Consider the following 14,734-nt stretch of genomic DNA (forward strand, 5'->3'; position numbering starts at 1 on the left):
GACGATGGAACATAGAATACCAATGTAGGTTCATGTGTGTAGAGCAAGACCAATTTGTTGGAGGTATCGGTATTTACCGTAGTCTTTGTTGGAATCCCTTACGCTCGTGTTTGGGTGCCGTAGAGAGACGCCTTCGTCTGGTGGCACCGATTTAACCGGCCGCTTCAACTGCCTGGTTATGCAAAAGTTCCTCAGCTACTTCCCTATCCATCGAAAGGAGGATAGTGAACATCAAATGGAAGGAGACTTAAGTCAGCAGTCCACCGAATTCAGGTTCCAGATGAGTATGGGGCCGCAACAACAACAGCAACTCTCGTGTACAGTCGTGCTGCTTGGACGGGAACGGGGTGGGTTTGAACAAATTGTGAAGATTTCCGGGTTTAGTACTTCTGGACTCAGTGGCTGTTTTAATAAAGCCTTATTAAATTATAGCCAGTGTCTTGTGTTGAATTAAACTAAAGTGGTTTTCATGTGTTAAGTGATATTTGGACTCTCATCACTGGTATATGAGAAGTACTATCAATCAAACAGTTATGTGTTCGATTTTTATTTGACGAGTGTTTGTTTACATTCCTAATATGACGTGTGGAATGACTTGTACTACTCGGAAACCCAGATGACCAGCCAGTGTGAGAAGCTGCCTCGACGCGTATTTGTGTTTACTTTCTCAATTATAGAAGAATACAAGGTTCAGAGGCCGTGAGTGTACAGCACTGAGCAAAAGTCCGCAGTGTGCCTGGCCTTCTACATTCTTCATTCCTCCCTTTGCGACATACTCTTTTGTTGTTCAAGTCTTTCAAACGCAGTGTGTCCAGGAATCTCGAAGTGAACGGGTCTTGAATTTGACTCACTGTTATCTTTTTATTCTTTCTTGTAGGGAACTATCTGGCCGGCTTGTGGCCTTTGGTTCTTTCTGCCTTGTATAAAAAAAAGTGACGCCTTTCAGTGGCACAGCTGGTAGTCAAGTGTCGGCGAACTTTTGGTACTTACTGTAAATCTGATTCTAGCATGTACACGCACACACATACAGACACGCGCACGCACACGTCCACAATTAGCGTGAGGTGATAGGGCGGAGGGGCGGCGTGTGATGGGGTTATAGGGGTGGGTGTGAGAGGGATAGTTCTTGGGGCCCCGCTGACATTATCTGTGCCCATCACCACATCCTCCTCGCTCCTTCCTTCCTCTCTCCTTGCCCTTCCTAACCTTCCATGTCTGCCCCTCCTGTGTGTGTGTGTGTGTGTGTGTGTGTGTGTGTGTGTGTGTGTGTGTCCGCGCGCTCTTATACCAGCTTTTCGTATGTATATATCTGCTTTTTTATAGTCTGTCTACCGTACGTGTCTTCCCTTTAAGGTATATCTACCCATTTGCCGTCTCTGTTTATCCTACGGTCTGTGCCTATCGGCCTGTCTGTCAGCTCTTGGTTCTCATTTGTCTTCATTTATTATTTTCGTCTTATTTATCTTTACTGTCTGTCCATCTGTCTTTTCTCTGGATCGATCTCCCTTCAAGCGTGTGTTTACTGCTTCCTGTCAGTGTCTGTCTGTTTGTACCTGCCTCCTCTGCATCTGTCTGCCTGCCTGTATTTATCTATTCCTGTTTTCTGTCTCTTACAATCTCACTGACACTGCTTATAGCCATCATCTCCTCCTCGCCCCTGCTTTCCCCTGCTTACTCAACCAATCTCTGCTTTCTCCTCCCTCCTCCATATTTGTCTGCGTGTCTTTTTTTTTCCTTGGTGTCTCAACCCGATTCCCGGTATATGCTTAGTACTGTAGTTCCCGGTAGCTGGTATAATTCCCGGTTCCTGGTATTTTTCTCGTCACTGGAAAAACCTGCCTTCACCTTTGCTTCCGTGTCCATCGTGTTCTTGAATATGGATGCCTCTGCCTTGGGACTCATCTATGGGGAAAAAAACTACCCCACACACCTATTTTCTTGCCCACCTTCAGCTACCTGTCTGCCTTCTTACCCACCTACTTGCCTATTTATTCTTCTTTGTCTACCTGTTAACCTACCTACCTGCTTACCTACCTACCTACTTACATACCTGCCTGCCTACTGACGTAACTACTTACCTTTTCTAGCCCACCAGTACATGCTTCGAACATTTCCCTGGAGGGTAGGCATTATGTGTGTGTGTGTGTGTGTGTGTGTGTTTATAGCGCACACACACACACACACACACACACACACACACACACACACACACACACACACACACACCGTCTCCTTTTAACAATTATACACACACACGGGTCCAACAATTACACGGCTGTTGTAAAGGAAAGGAGTGGCCAGCATCCCCCAATCTTATCCTCAACACCCCACCAACCATACCCTCGTCCTCCACAATTATATACCGTGGGGTTAAGCCTCGTCTGCCCAGTACTAGCAGTTATACACTATACCTCTTTCACCTTAACTTGGTCCAGATATTCGTCCTTTTGCTGCTGATTTCACGTAGTTCAATGGCTGGAAAATATAATGCTATGGCTCTGCATCTATTACCTTTTTCACCTTAACTTGGCCCAGATTTTCTTTCTTTTGCAGCTTATTTCACGTAGCTCAGTGGCTGAAAAAGATAATGTTGTGGTTCTGCATCCATTCCATAATACCTACTCGTGACTAGCATCGTATTCTAGTGTTCATCTCTTGTTGTAGCTCAGCATTAAGGATGGAGAGATGGCAATTTTAGGCTTAGAGTGAATCCAGTATACTCTCCGACCTGACCCTACCCACCCTGCTGGCCTCATAACCTGTGTGTCTGCCTGAGTTACGAAAAGAAGGAGCTATACGGTACAGGCGGGAATAATCGTGTCGAGAATGTTAAACAGAAGAGAAACAACAAGATCCGTTCGAGATACTTTGACACATAGATCACACATACGAAGCAGTAAACAGCAACACACACTGACTCTCCCAGAACAGACTGACTCTCCGTTTACTTGGAGATACATGGTTACATAACGTTTCAGATGTGCGAGGTAGTAAGCGGAAGGAAACACAGACTGACTTGTACAGAACTGACGGGTTGTGTACATAAAGGACTGAGAATATCGATGTTACAGACGGGTGCTGCGTGCCCACCTTAAATCGATAGGCCTTAAATCGATAGGCTTTTAAAAGAGGCATAAAAGGGGGGCTCGAAATCTGGGAGGAAACAGAGAAAGAGAGAGGGAGGGACGTTTATGTGGGGGCGAGGAATGGGTGCGTTTGGTGTGGAATGAATGAATGAAGGAGGGAAAAAGTGTGTTTGGGGAAGTAGGAAGAAAAGGAGGGCTTTGGGTGTGGAGGGGAGGAAGGAAGGGATGTTTGGTGGAGGGGAAGGGGTGTTTGGTTAAGGAGGAAGGAGGGGAGGGGGTGTTTGGTGAAGGAGGAAGGAGGGGAAGGGGTGTTAGGTGAAGGAGGAAGGAGGGGAAGGGGTGTTTGGTGAAGTAAAAAAGATGGAAGGAAAGAAATGTTTTGTGTGGGAGGAAAAAAAAGGGAGGGTTTGGTATGGGAATGATGATAAAGAGGAGAGCGTTTGGTGTGGAAGGGAGAATGGGCAGGTTGCTTTTGGTGGCTGAGATGAAAGGGTTAGAAGCAAGAAGGACAGATGTTTCCCCAAGCACTTCGTAATTACTTCCAGGAATTATGGATGGTTTTGTTAGGTGTGTGATTCTATGGAAGTTGGACCTTTCTGGTGACATGCTAGGATGATGATGATTGTGTGTGTGTGTGTGAGAGAGAGAGAGAGAGAGAGAGATGACCAGTTGTGTGCATACTGGACATGAAGAACTAATAAAAATGGTTATCTCTTGCACTGGAGAACTGGACAGAAAAATGGAGTGTGTGTTGGTAGACGGGTGCTGCATGCTCGCTGTAATGGGCAAGCAAGGTGGCGCGAGGGAGGGCAGGGAAGGACCGGGTAGGGGAGGGCAAAATAGGCGAAGTAGGGCAGGTTAGGGAAGAGCGAGAAGTGGGGGAAGGGCAGGGCAGGGCAGACTGAAGCAGGGTAAGATTTGGAAGAGCCGGATGAAATACAAATAGATAGATGGAACTTGACAGGGCTATAGCCACAATAGGGCAGGGGATGAATGTACAGGGTGAAGCGGAGATAGAGAGAAGGTGAGGGAGAGAGAGGCAGGGAGAACAGTGTGGCACATAGTGGAGGCAGGGTGAAGCAGGGAGATGAGGTTAAGGTTAGATAGGGGAGAGATAGAAAGATACAGGGTGAGGCAGAAATAGGGTAGAGGGAGGGAGATGCAGGGTGGGGTAGAGAGAGAGAGAGAGAAATACAGGGTGAGGCAGGGAGATGAGATACAGGTAAGGCAGGGCAGGGGAGGGGTGAGGCAGGCGGTCGTCGGTCGGGCAGTGATAATCGCAGTAATGACAGTGATCTCTACATGACTTATGGCGACCAGTTGTGTTCCCGGGATGACAGCGTGTGTGTGTGTGTGTGTGTGTGTGTGTGTGTGTGTGTGTGTGTGTGTGTGTTTCCAGTGTATGTATATATCTGTCAGTCTCTTCTTCTCCTCCATCCATCCCCTTCATAATCTCTTCTCCCTCGTGGCTTTTCCTTTCTCCTCTCCCTTCCTTTCTTCCCTCTCTCTTATTTTTCCGTCCTCCTTTCTTTCTCTTTGTGTCCGTCTACTTAAAGAAATCTCTAAGGATGTAAATCGCCTTTTTTCAGTGAGAGAGAGAGAGAGAGAGAGAGAGAGAGAGAGAGAGAGAGAGAATTTAGGGAGGGGGAGAAGGAATGGAGGGAAAGGGCATGAAAGATACCCTGAGATAAGAGGAAAGTGGCGTGGGAGGGAAGTGAGATTAGGAGAGAGAGAGAGAGAGAACCAGCCAGACGTTGAAATACAGAACACGAACGAAAAAAGTGTTCTAAAGACTGAATGGAAAAAGTGGGGGTGAGGGGTGGCCAGTCCTGAGAGAGAGAGAGGGAGAGAGAGTAGTGGTGTGTAGGAGTAAGTAGGTGTTTTGGATTGGCACACCCCACCTCTGTCTCCGCCACACCACTCCCTGCGACACCAAAAAACACTCACACTCGCCATTCCTTCACGAGTCATTTGTCCCTCAATTGAAACACCGAATCCAGGGCTACGGCTAGGAACAGGGGGGCTAGGACTACGGCTGGGGGGCTGAGACTACTGGTGGGGGGGGGGCTAGGACTACGGCTGGAGGCTACTTTTGCGTTTATTTATTTGTTTTGAGAGTTAAAAAAATTTGAGATTTGAATCCTTCCTCTCGTTCCATTTCACTGTGTTTCGTTGCATCTCATATACTTTCACGAGTTACTTTCCCCTTTTTAGAAACAGAATCCAGTCCTGGGGCTAGGAATCTCTCTCTCTCTCTCTCTCTCTCTCTCTCTCTCTCTCTCTCTCTCTCTCGACCGTGTGAAAAATAAGAGGTTATGTTTGTCAGATAGAATTCATCGCTCACTGTCATGCCTTCCAGTGTTCTGAATGGTTGAAGGCACGTGGTTTGGGAAGGACAGTTTGAGATTTTTAATGTGATATGATTGGAGAGAGAGAGAGAGAGAGAGAGAGAGAGCGAGAGAGGGCGGGAGAAGACTTTTGTTGAAGATTTGCTTGGGAAGGACAGACTAGCAGGCTGTGTGTGTGTGTGTGACGTAAGAAAGGACGTAGATGAGGGAGTTAGGAGAGGCTGTGTGTGTGTGTGTGTGTGGGTGGGTGTGTGTGACGTAGAAAGGACGTAGATGAGGGCGTTAGGAGAGGCTGTGTGTGTGTGTGTGTGTGTGTGTGTGTGTGTGTGTGTGTGTGTGTGTGAGAGAGAGAGAGAGAGAGAGAGTGAGGGAAAGCGATGGATGGAGAAAGGGAGGGCTGTTGCGGTCACACATACACTCTCTCTCATTCACTCACTTTCTCACTCCCTCGCTCACTCACTTTATGTCCTCTATTTCCTTTCCTCGATGTACTGGCACTATTTCACCCCCCCCCACTACTCTCTCTCTCTCTCTCTCTCTCTCTCTCTCTCTCTCTATCTATCTATCTATCTATCTATCTATCTCTCAGGAATAGATTGAAATAGACTTTATCATACGTAATATAAATACAGATTTGTCTCTAACCCATTCAGTACGAGTTTATTCTATTTCCAAGTTGAGAAAAATTATTAGTAACAAACATGAAATATAATAACTATTGAAGGGGTGAAGAGAATGATGAGGGGGGGGGGGTCAGGAGTTATAGGGGTGGTGAGGGGGTGATAGGGAAGATAAGAGTGAAAAGGATGAGGGTGTAGTTGAAGATTAAGGGTGAGAGTGACTGTAAGTGTTAAGAATGACAGTCAGGGTGAGAGTGATGATAAGGGTGAGAGGGGTTAGGGTGGAGTTAAGGTGAGGGGGTGGGAGTGGTTTTTAAGAGCGAGAGTAAGGGTGAGGGAGAAAGTGTGATGGTAAGGGTGAGAGGGTTTATGGTGAAGTTGAATGGGTGAGAGTGGCTATGTTAAGAGTGAGAGTAAGGGTGAGGGTGATGGTAAGGGTGAGGGTGAGGGTAAGGGTGAGGGTGATGGTAAGGGTGAGGGTGATGGTAAGGGTGAGGGTGATGGTAAGGGTGAGTCGCACATTTCCGAGACTAAACTGAAAATTAATTGTGAAGAGATATGGACGGTGACACGAAAGTCGTTTTCACACACACACACACACACACACACACACACACACACACACACACACACACACACACACACACACACAATCACTCGTTAACTACCACTTTTATGCTATCTGTTACGAGCCAGAGCCATTCAGGGGTGACTACGTAGAAGCGGCGATGTGTAGCTCAGTAAACCTAGAAAATAAATTAGTAAACCCAAGAGGAGCACAGAAATATATACCACTTTCTTATCACTCTCTAATTAGGCTTTCTAAATGCGTGGGACATTAATTTTACCTTCCAATCCTGTAATGAACTTGTAACTGACGAATACAGAATACAGAGGCTAGGATGGACTGTTGGGGTCATAGTGAGTTACGGTGAGGTGAGTGTTATCATCCTGGGAAGGGAAAAAATAACATAGATTTTAATATTGTGTACACTTGGGATATGAGTACACACACACACACACACACACACACAGCTAGGGGAAGGAGACTGTCGTAAAAAAGATGAAGGTGGAAGGACAATGAATAGAAATATCGTTCCCATAGAGTAAAAGAGAGAGAGAGAGAGCTACAGGGTGGGGCAAATAATTGATCCCTGAGCCCGTCCTTAAAATATCAGGTTATTAGCGATTAATGAGTCTCTCTCTCTCTCTCTCTCTCTCTCTCTCTCTCTCTCTCTCTCTCTCTCTCTCTCTCTCTCTCTCTCTCTCTCTCTCTCTCAATCGAAGCCTTCACCCCTTTGCGTGCACTAATGGGTATAATCAAGAGTAGAGTCGCTTCCAGTTATTTAATACTTCATGCAATTTTCTTTCTCACTATCTCTTGCTTTTTCTTACTTTTTTCTGCCGGGTTCAGGGCAAAATTAGCTCTATTTGTGTTCTCTTTTTCACACATTTTCTGGTTATAGATAGATTGATAGATGTACTGTACTTAGATAGATAGATGGATAGATAGATTGATTGATTGATTGGTTGATGCTTGTTTTGTTTTGCTTTTCTCCCTCGGGCCAAGAAAATTGAGAGAGAGAGAGGAGAGGGAGAGAGAGAGAAAATGCCACAATTCGAGGACAACAGAGTAATCAACCACACCTGAGTCCCCCCCCCCCCGCTGTCTCCAAGGTGGTTATAGCTCCCCTCCTTTCCTCCTCCTCCCTCGCATTTCTCTCTCTCTCTCTCTCTCTCCCCTCTTCTTTCTTCCCTCTTTTCCCCTCTCTCTGTCTTCCTCTTCCCTCTCCTCCACTTTTTCCTCCCTCGCCCCTCTTCTTCCTCCCCTTCCCTGTTCCCTCCCATTCCCCACCCCCCTCTCCTTACCTCCGACTCCCCTTTCCCTTTCTTTGCCTTACCTCCTTCCATGTCTTCCTCTCCCTTCCTCCCTCTCCCTCCCCTCTTCCCTTTTCTTAGATCTGATCAGCTCTTTCCATTCCCTCTCACTCATTCTCCTCCCCCCTCTCTTCTTTCCATCCCCTCACTCCTCCCCACCTTTCTTTCTCCTCTCCTCTCCTCTTCTCTTCTCTTTTCCTCATCTCTCCTCTCCTCTCCTCTCTTACCTTTTCATTCTCTGTACTTTCATTTCACTTCCCTTCCCTTCCTCCTCTCTTCCCGTTCCATCACCTCCACAACTCCTCTTGCATTACCCTTCTCTCTCTCTCTCTCTCTCTCTCTCTCTCTCTCTCTCTCTCCCCTAACTCTTTATTGGTGATCTTACTGTAATTGTGCCTTTTACTTGCCCCTCACAGCTCCACACACCATTCCCCCAGCCTGGCTTTGGGAGGGGAGAGAATGGGAGGAGGAAAGGGGAGAGCATGGAGGGAGGGAGGAAACGGGAGGGAAGGGGAGGAGGGAGGAAACGGGAGAGAAGGGGAGGAGGGAAGAAGGGGGAGAGTATAGGAGAAGGGAAAAAAGAGGGAATGGAAGGAAAGCAGAAGGAGAGAAAGAAGGGAAGAGAGAGAGAGAGAGAACAGGGGAATGGAGGGAGGGGACAAGGAGGAAAGTGAGGGCTGGAGAGGGAAGGAAGAGAAAGGGGAGAGAAGAGCACCAGGGAGGGGGAAGGGAGAGTGCCGTAGAGAGGGAAGGGGGAAACGCGGAGGAGGGAGGGGGAGCAAAGAGAAAAGTGAGGAGAGGGAGGGATGAGGTATCGACGGAGAAGAGAAAAAGGAGAGAGGAAGATCAAAGAGCCGAAGAAAAAGAAAAGAATAGAGGGGGGGAAATCAAGATGCAGTACAGTGTGTGTGTGTGTGTGTGTGTGTGTGTGTGTGTGTGTGTGTAAAAATAAGGCCAGAGAAGGGATGGGTCTCAGAGGAAGGATATCACTGAGGTATTAAGTTCTTCAGGTGAGAAAAATCCTTCCCAGCAGTGAAGAGTGAATGAGACTTTTTCTTGTTATTTAAGACCAGGTGTGTGTGAGAGGCAGACCAAAACCCAGAGAGAGAGAGAGAGAAAGCAGTGTTGATGTGGCCGTTCGTCCCTCCTCTATCCAACACTCTCCCGTCTCCGTCCTTCTATCAATCAATTTATCTTCTCTTCCCCCTCCTTCTTTCCCTCAATCACCTCTCTCTCCCCGTCTCCCTCCCCGTGATAAACTTCCCTCCATGCCTCTCTCTCCCTCTCTCTATGTCTCCCTCCCTCCCTCCCTCCACACCACTCACTATGCTAAAGATCTTTCTCCTTTTTATCCCCCTCCTCCCTTTTATTGTTCTCTTATTTTCTGACGGACATTCTTTACGCGGTTTTCTTTTTCGCGGTTTCGCTCATCTATTTCTTATTTTTGTTTATATATCCTTTCCTTTTGCCTTGTCTTTTACAGTCTGCATCTCTCTCTCTCTCTCTCTCTCTCTCTCACACACACACACACACGAAGGGGCGAAGGTCATAGCTGTTTTTACAGTATAGATTCTAGCAAATATTGAACGAACATAATTATTTTTGTACAAATCTCTCGTAGTGAAGGGATGAAGGTGATTTTTATTTTCCTTCTGTTCAACATAAGTTTGATTTTTTAATTATCTTAGGCTCCTATGACTCACTTTGATGAATATAATCGTCTGGGAGTAACTAGAGTCTTCCCGATCATGAGTATGCATCTCTCTCTCTCTCTCTCTCTCTGCCCTTGTATGTGGACTCCCGGGGGAAACTTTAATTCTCTCTTACTCTTACTGCTGGGAATGCACGGAGAGAGAGAGAGAGAGAGAGAGAGAGATTTAAGGTAGGATGACGGGGGCTTGAGTGAAGAGTCAGATAGAATGGAAGAAAGAGTGAAGAAAGGGGAAATTTTGAGAGAGAGAGAGAGAAACGATGGAGAAATAGGAGAGGGAGAGGTGGAGGGCGGGGAGAAAGAGAGCAGAGAAAGGAAGAAGGAAAAAAAAAGTTAGATGCAGTGAAGAAAGGGAGATAGAGAAGAACACAGAAATAGGGCTGATGTAATAAACGTAGGGAGGAAATGATATGCAAATAAAGGGAGTCTACCTCGGATGGGATCAGCCATTAGGTCGATTAGCCAAAAGACCATCTCAGTGGAGGGACGGTTCGTTTGTTGACATTGTGACCTCATAGGCTGGATGGAGACGAGAGAGAGAGAGAGAGAGATGGGAGGATGAGGAATAAGAAAAACGAAGGAATTCCTAAGTGACACAGCTGGGTACTAATCTTTGGCCTCGTGCGTTAGTGATCGTTAAGTTGTAAAATGTGCTTATAACTGGGGGAAATAGTTGAGCGCTTCCACATAACCCCATTTTATGCTTGGCCTTGTAATCACGGGGGTCAGGGTAATGTTTGTATTAAATCCGGTTTACGTCCACGAGTTTTGCGCGGGTAATTGGTGCTCAGGCGGGTTGAATATCGCCGTACAGTGCGACATACGAATCAAGGCACACGGATAAAATTTCGGACGTTGTTTGAAGATGGTGATGTGCCTGGTGACGGGTACTTAACTGGGCTCTGATTCTCTTTTTAACTGGGTAGAAAAGGTAAATTATTTCTCGTCGGATAACCTATTGTAATATTCCAATCTCCCGACGCCTTTATTCATTGCACTGAAGGGTTAAGAATCTATCGTTCATGGAGATTCTGTCTATTACCCTGTGGCCAAGCTGGTCTGACAGTAACCCGAGTATCAGAAAAAGACACAGTCGGATGGAAGGAATTAACCACTAGAGTAAAATGACATTTGTATTGCGGTTTATTATCGTTAAATTTTAGACGAGTTCATTCAGCTAAGGTTAGATACCGTAGTGAAGGGGTCAGTTGTAAACACATAGAATGGCGTTGTATAGTGAGTGGTGCATTAAGCCGTATAACCACACAGTGCCTGGGGTGCCGTATAACAACACCATTACCCCGCCAATAACTCAGTCAAAGGGCGCACCGAATGGCCACAGGGATCGAACGTGACGAGTACATAGGACGGAGTATAGGGAGGGAGGCTTGCGTAGTGGAAGGCTGCGTTATACGAGGAATTGTAGTCAGAACCTACGGCTGTATGCAAAAAAAAATCAATTGCGATGGGTTACGCAAGCCTCTTATATTTGATAGGGGCTTGTAAAATGCTTCTAGTTTCATCAGCCTGAACACAACCGAGAAGCGACCAGACTCGGTCTGTTTTTGGCATTGGCTTTATAAATTATCGTTAAAACCTGGGGACTTAACCTTTCCTTTAACTATACTGTTTTTACGCTAACTAAGCAGTAAATTACAGTACTTATTCTCCATCCCGAATAAATAACAGTACCTATTCTCCATCCCGAAATCTCAACTGTAACGATAGATTAACATCTGAATATGGTGGTAGTCACGAAGTGCCACGAAAATGACGTAGAGCCGTAGCAATGCCTTTCTCTGCCACCAACGTACGTGAAATAAGCTGCAAAAGGGTGAAAATCTGGTCCAAGTTAGATCAAAGACAGTATAGCAATGTTTCTCTTAGCCGACCAAAATAGTCTATGGCCAGCCTGATTGAAATACTCCTGTGTATCCATAACAGCAGAAAATCTAAGCAAAGGACCTTCACACCTCATGCGTTGGAAGAGAATGCAGTTGTAGCGAGTCTGGGAGGAAGGTAGAACAGACAAAGCACGGACGGTGAAACAGAAGATAGCTGGAGTAGACAGTGATGTAATGTATATTTGGTTACTTGATTGTTGTGGACTGGTGTTAGATTGTAAGCACTCACAACACGAACTCATTGCCCTAAAATGCCCTTTTGATACTTATTTTATGTACATATTTATTTATTTCTGGGTGGGTGAGTGAGAAGAGAAGAAGCAGTGGGTGAGACAGAAAATGGTGTTATAAGGTGTAGGTTACTTGTTAGTGTTTGGATTGAGTGTTTATTGTTGCCTTATTTCTATACCACCGACCTGGCGAAACTTGCTGCCTCTTTCGCCCCTCCCCCACACCTCCACCTCCCCTCCCTCAACCCCCACACGGCGTTAGGGTAGTGCGTTTTTGCGAGGAGGTGACGCCAGTGTTGTGTTTATGTTGTCTGGGCGGCAGCTGTTAAATGACGGTGAGAGAGATTGCCCAGCGAGTTAACAGCCGTAATGAACTGGTCTGAGTAGGTATTGGGAAGGATTGTACAGTACTAGGGGGTCTCTTTCAAGCTTAATAATATCGCTGAATGGTCGTAGGAATAAGACATAATGGACGTATTGTGGAGGATATTAAATGAAGGAAGGTGTGAGTGCGCCTAGAGTTAAATGGCCAAATGAACTGGTCTGAGTAGGTATTGGGAGTTTTTGTACAGTTGCCCCAAAAGTGATGGCAGAGTTTCAGACTGCTTCGGACTCTACAATCACGTCTTTGTATGACTGTAAATTATTCGCGGGGGTCTCTCTCAGGCTCAGTAATGTTTTGTGGTAGGCGGAATATATGGTGGAGGTTGTGGTTGTGTAGGATATTAAATGGTTGTGATTGTGATTGTCCGCTGCCTAAGCCAAGTATAGGCAGAAAATTGGTGAAACGCAGGATATCCATATATTGTTAATATTTACTACTACTGTTATTATTATTATTATTATTATTATTATTATTATTATTATTATTTGCTACTTGACCTTGGTATACTTCAGCAGAGATCCTAACTCTTGCCCCGCTTCGTGCCTCCCACAGGTTATTGGGCCTAAACAGCGCCCAGATGCAGAGTTCAGCAGAGTTGGCCCCACACAGGTATCGCGAGGAGTGCAACAACCTCACTTACCTGGTGGACAAGCAGAAACAACTATGCAGGCTCTCACAGAACGTCCTCAAGGTGCGTTGCTAAGAAAAGGTGAAATTGATTATGAAAAAGGTGGTAGTTGTGTGGTAGTTGTTTTTAGGTGAGTGGTGAGAGAAATTAGATTGCAGTGACATGGCCCACCCTATGAACAGACAAGTAACTGTACAGACTCTCACACTCTTACAGAACGTCCTCATGGTGCGTTTAGAGTAAAAGGTGAAAATGATTGTGGAAAAAGTTGTAGCTGTTTATCGGTGAGAGGTGAGTTAGATTGCAGTGACATGGCATACCTTTTGCTACCTTCTAGACAGGAGTTATACAGACTCTCACAGAACGTCCTTAAGTTGCGTGTGTGAGAAGAGGTGAAATTGATTGTGAAAAAGGTGGTAGTTGTTTTTAGGTGAGAGGTGAGTTAGACTGCAGTGACATGACCTGCGTTTTAGACAGACAGAATTAGTTATACAGGATCTCACAGATCGTCATTAAGGTGCGTATGGAGTGTAAGGGTGGGAGTGGGTGGAAAAAAGGTCATTGGTGTTTATGGGTGAGAGGTGCCTGGATGAGAGATGGGTGAGAAAAGATTGCAGTAACCTCACCCATCTGTCAGAAATAACTCTGCAGGCTCTTACACAACGTCCCCGAGGAGCGTTTGAAACATGGGTTAGTGTGATCGAGGAAATGGTCTTTGTTGTGTATCGGTGAATGCTGAGAGACTCTGTCCATACATTAACAGTTTATCTTGGTTCTGTATTAGATCTAAACTTGTGCGCGTGCCAGTGTGAGATGGCCCCTTTTCCCTATTTTTCCCCCATCTTCCCTCTTGTTCCCCCATCTAACCCATTAGCAACTTCTACCCAGCTCCAGACTCTCCTCTAGTCTCAGGTTTCCCCCTCTCCCCTCCTGTCCCGGTTCCCCTTCCATCTCCATATTCCTTTGTCTCCTTTTTTCTCCCTCCCTCCATACCTGAACTTTACTCTTTCTGTTCCTCCTTTCCTCTTTGTCCTTTCCCCGAGCACATGCCCCCTCCCTTCCCCTCCTCCTTCCTGTCCCCCTGCTCCTCTCTCTCCTCTTCCGTCCATCCCCTTCAGTCCTCCTCTCTTCAGCACATTTACATAGACCCCTTCCCATCCAACACACACCAGCCCCCACTCCCTTCTGACCGTTTCGTCCTGCCCTTTCCTCTGTTTCGTCATCTCTTCTATCTTCTCCTCTCGTTCCCCTTCCCTCTCCTCACTTTCGTCCCCTGCGCTCAGCCCTCTTTCTCCCTCCATCCTCAGCGCTCACTATTCCCTACCTCCCCCCCTTTCCCCCATCATTCCTTCAACTACTTCCCCTTCCTTACGTCTGATCTAAATCCCCTTCAACGGTCCTAAGCCCCCTTTCCCCTTCCCAAATCCCTCTTTACCCTACCCCCTCTCTTGTCTCCCTTACTCTGCCCCCTCTCCCATGTCCCTCTTTCTCCCTCGCCTCCCTTTCTGGCTTGTCCCCTACCCGTTGTCCTCTCCCTTCCCCCTGTTCCACCTACACTTCCTCCTTCCCCTCAACCTCCCTCTCTCTTATATCCCCTTCCCTTTGTTCCTAGTTCTCAGCCTTCCCCTACTTTCTCCTCTCCCTCCTGTCCTCCCCTCCTCGGTCAGTTCCCCCTCCCCGCACCCATACCTTCATCCGTCCTCCCTACCTCCCTTCTCCTCATTCTTCCATCATAACCCCCCTCTGCCTCAGTAAGTCTTTCTTCCCCTACCCTCCCCCCCCTCGTTTCGTTCTTCATTCCCCCTCCCCGACCCAATCTTTTTTCTTTTTTTTTTCACATATCCCCATTCTCGTCTCCTAACCCTCCTCATTTTATCCCTCAGCCCCCCCTCCCAGTCCCCTCCCCTCCCTTCATCCATTCCCATCTTCCTGCCCTCAACCTCC

The 14,734-nt window shown here is 46.6% G+C and overlaps 1 protein-coding gene across 1 annotated transcript in view; it reads left to right on the forward strand.

Moving 5' to 3' along the window:
- Nucleotides 1-235: 235 nt before the first annotated feature.
- LOC145393684 (protein Wnt-4-like) overlaps nt 236-14,734 on the forward strand; it is a 23,807-nt gene continuing 9,308 nt past the window's right edge. The window contains exons 1-2 of the mRNA XM_080267732.1: nt 236-347; nt 12,678-12,853. Coding sequence (XP_080123858.1) covers nt 236-347; nt 12,678-12,853 — 288 coding nt within the window. The remainder of the gene's footprint in view (nt 348-12,677; nt 12,854-14,734) is intronic.

Source organism: Coenobita brevimanus, chromosome 25, assembly GCF_032717465.1.
Source record: "Coenobita brevimanus isolate Jiangsu-jjx chromosome 25, ASM3271746v2, whole genome shotgun sequence".
In the NCBI taxonomy this organism is placed as follows: Eukaryota; Metazoa; Arthropoda; class Malacostraca; order Decapoda; family Coenobitidae; genus Coenobita; species Coenobita brevimanus.